This window comes from Marmota marmota, unplaced genomic scaffold, assembly GCF_001458135.2.
Source record: "Marmota marmota marmota unplaced genomic scaffold, marMar, whole genome shotgun sequence".
Classification (NCBI taxonomy): Eukaryota; Metazoa; Chordata; class Mammalia; order Rodentia; family Sciuridae; genus Marmota; species Marmota marmota.
The window spans coordinates 15,775-18,837 of NW_026005793.1; the positions used below are offsets into that span (position 1 = coordinate 15,775).

The 3,063-nt window shown below is 36.0% G+C and overlaps 1 protein-coding gene across 1 annotated transcript in view; it reads right to left on the reverse strand.

Moving 5' to 3' along the window:
* Positions 1–249: 249 nt before the first annotated feature.
* Positions 250–3,063, reverse strand: part of LOC107160963 (tripartite motif-containing protein 64-like) — a 7,007-nt gene continuing 4,193 nt past the window's right edge. The window contains 3 exon segments of the mRNA XM_015507535.1: positions 250–496; positions 498–732; positions 1,793–1,883. Of these exon segments, the coding sequence (XP_015363021.1) occupies positions 250–496; positions 498–732; positions 1,793–1,883 (573 nt within the window).

A 3,063-nucleotide genomic window follows, 5' to 3' on the forward strand; every position in this document is an offset into this window, starting at 1 on the left:
ACATTCACCAATTAATTCTTATTCTCTTTTAAAATTTTCATTTTTTTTTCTTTTTTTCAGTATTATGGAATGAACCCAGAGCCTCACACCTACTAGACAAGGGCTCTAATACAGTGATACACCCCCCTCCCCCTTTTAACTCTCTTTAAAATGACCAGTCTGCCCTCAAAACTTGTGTCCCTCCTGTCTCAACTTCCTGTGTAGCTAGTATTATAGACATGTGACACCATGCCCAGGAAAACCTAAATTTTATGTAGAATCAAGGAAAAGAAAAGGATTCAGAGGTGAGGTCAAGAAGGGAAGAGAGAAACTGTGTATGAGGGAACATTGGTAAACATCATAGAAGCTCATAATTTCATTGTCATAATCTAGAAATACCCCAACCCGACCCTCAGGTCTTTGTACATACTGAGTTAAGGGTGGGGAGTTGGTGGAGAACCTACAGTGGTTATTCTTCTTTAAGGAAAATAAGAGAAATGTTTTCTCACAATCAAAGTGTTTTGTCACTTGTCACAAAATCTTTACAGACGCTGAGAATCCAGTTGGAGGTGTTCCCCACATCCACCTCCCAGTAGTGTCTACCAGAGGTAAATCCCTCAGCACTCCATATAACGTAACTCTCAACTGTCTGGGGATCTTTAGTTCCACCATCATCTCCAAATATCTTATTTCTATCTTCATGAGAAAGGCTCATATAGCAATTGGCCCATACTTGAATAGTTCCATTATTCACTGCACAAAAACAAAACAAAACAAAACAAAAATCATATCAGTAAAGAGCATTTGCATGTCTTGGGCAAAAACTGTCTACCTAATCAATCTCTTTATTTACCCCTCTTCTAAGGAACAGTAGGGAGCAGAGAGAGTTCAAACTCATGTATGGAGAAAGTTTCCTATGCCCTCTTTAGCACTGAGAAATCTTTAAATTATCATGCTAAATAAAAGAAAACAGAAGGTATTCCTTGTTGAGTGAAGGGGTAATTTAATATCAGCTTTTGGATGGTTTGTTTCAGGTCACACAACAAAAAATCTTTTTTTTCTTTTCTTTTTTTAGTAGAAATCTCTTCTTGAATTGTTTTTGATACCATTAATAAATAGATACTACTTTGCTATGATTGTGCCTGTTTCGTTATCAAACACCAAATAATTTGACAGAAAGCAACATCTGCACACTTGACAGAAAAGAACCTTGGACTTACATGATCTATTGAGACCATGAATCCAATCTAACTTGGGTTTCAGCCTTCTGATATCTAGACCTCCTCTCTAGTGATGCACAAACATGGCTGGGTCATGTTTACAGATCACTTACCTTTCAGTTCTTTTGAAATCCATCTGGTGGTATTAAATTGTTCTATTTATGGGAAATTTAGTCTTTTTTTGTTCAATAAAACTTGTATTTTATAAATAATAATTATTATTTGCCCATTGCATATCATAAATGTACTTGGAATATAGAATAGATTAAAAGCAACCAATATCACATTTAAATCTTCAAAATTAGAATAAACTGAAAAAACATAAAATATTGATGGCTGCTCTGAGAGGTAAACATTGTGTTGCTTAATAACTCTCCAAACACCAATAATGTTCTTTTTCTTGTACTGTCTGTATTAGAACTAGAATATGTATCTGAGCTATAAGTTAACAAGTGTGGTCTTGGTCACTGTATTGTGACTAGACAAGGAAAAAAGATGTAAACTTTTCAAATCAGAATATTAAAAATGGGAAGCCTTTTATTTGCGGAACCTACTAAAAAATTTGAACCTGACTGCCAAAGGCTCACACTTACCTCGGAACTTGTTCAGCATATCCAAGATTCCAGTGATGTGTAATGAAGAGAGCTCTGGGTTCACTGGCTTGGGCTTCTCCATCTCCAGCAACTGGATTTTGGAAAGAATGATACCAGTTACACTTTCAAAACAAAGGTCAAAAAAAAATCATTACAAAGATACCACTTTTAATCCAAGATGTTGTTAAAATTACCCATGTTGGTGAATTAGGTATACATTTTATTCAACTCTCTCGGGATTGTATGATACTTTTTTTTCTAAATTTAATATACTAAAATACAGTCTCCTTATTCATCTCAAACATTATCCAACTTAAAAAACACTGAGTTTCATTCCTGAATCAACCTTGGAAAATGCAAAGATTTTGGATATCTTGGAGAAAGCAGACTGTTCAACTTTTGGGACTTTGGTCCACAGAGGTCAACAATGATATAGTCATTGGTTTCTAAAGGGGAAGGTTCCTTGAACCAGTGACTTTGATCATCTCTGTCCATGGAGGGTATCTAGTACAGCCTGGTAGCACTGATATTGAGGGTTCTCAGGCAACCCTTCCCCTCTGAACATGTGCTGTGTGCCGTGATGAAATGGGATCTGGTCATTGTTATTGATGGTAATGAAGCCCCCACCCTTTCCCATCCTAGGGAGTACTACTCTTTCCTATCTTGTTTACCTTCTACCTCATTAGAATTGAATCCTTTTCTGGGATACGTTATGAAAATCTCCTTAGTAAGGTTTATTGGGACTGGGCTGGAGAGGATAGAAGGAATGGGTGAAACAAAGCCCAGAACACCAAATCATTCTTAGGTATGGTTGAATTCAGCCACATAAGGACATTTTTGAAACCAAGGTACATATTACCTCAGAGCCTGTTTTCAAAAATAATATCTACAGACAAAGATGTTAATATCTGAAAACTTAAAATTTCTCTTCTTCAAGGAAAAAAAAACTTTCTCATAAACCAGAGATTATTACATAAAACTCATCTTTCAAATATGTCCCCTAAGTCCTAAAAGGAAAAAAGAAAGAGGTAGTATTTTTTTTTAATTTTTTATTGTTGGTTGTTCAAAACATTACATAGTTCTTGATGTATCATATTTCACACTTTGATTCAAGTGGGTTATGAACTCCCATTTTTACCCTGTATACAGATTGCAGAATCACATCAGTTACACATCCATTGATTTACATATTGCCATACTAGTGTCTGTTGTGTTCTGCTGCCTTTCCTATCCTCTACTATCCCCCTCCCCTCCCCTCCCCTCCCCTCTTC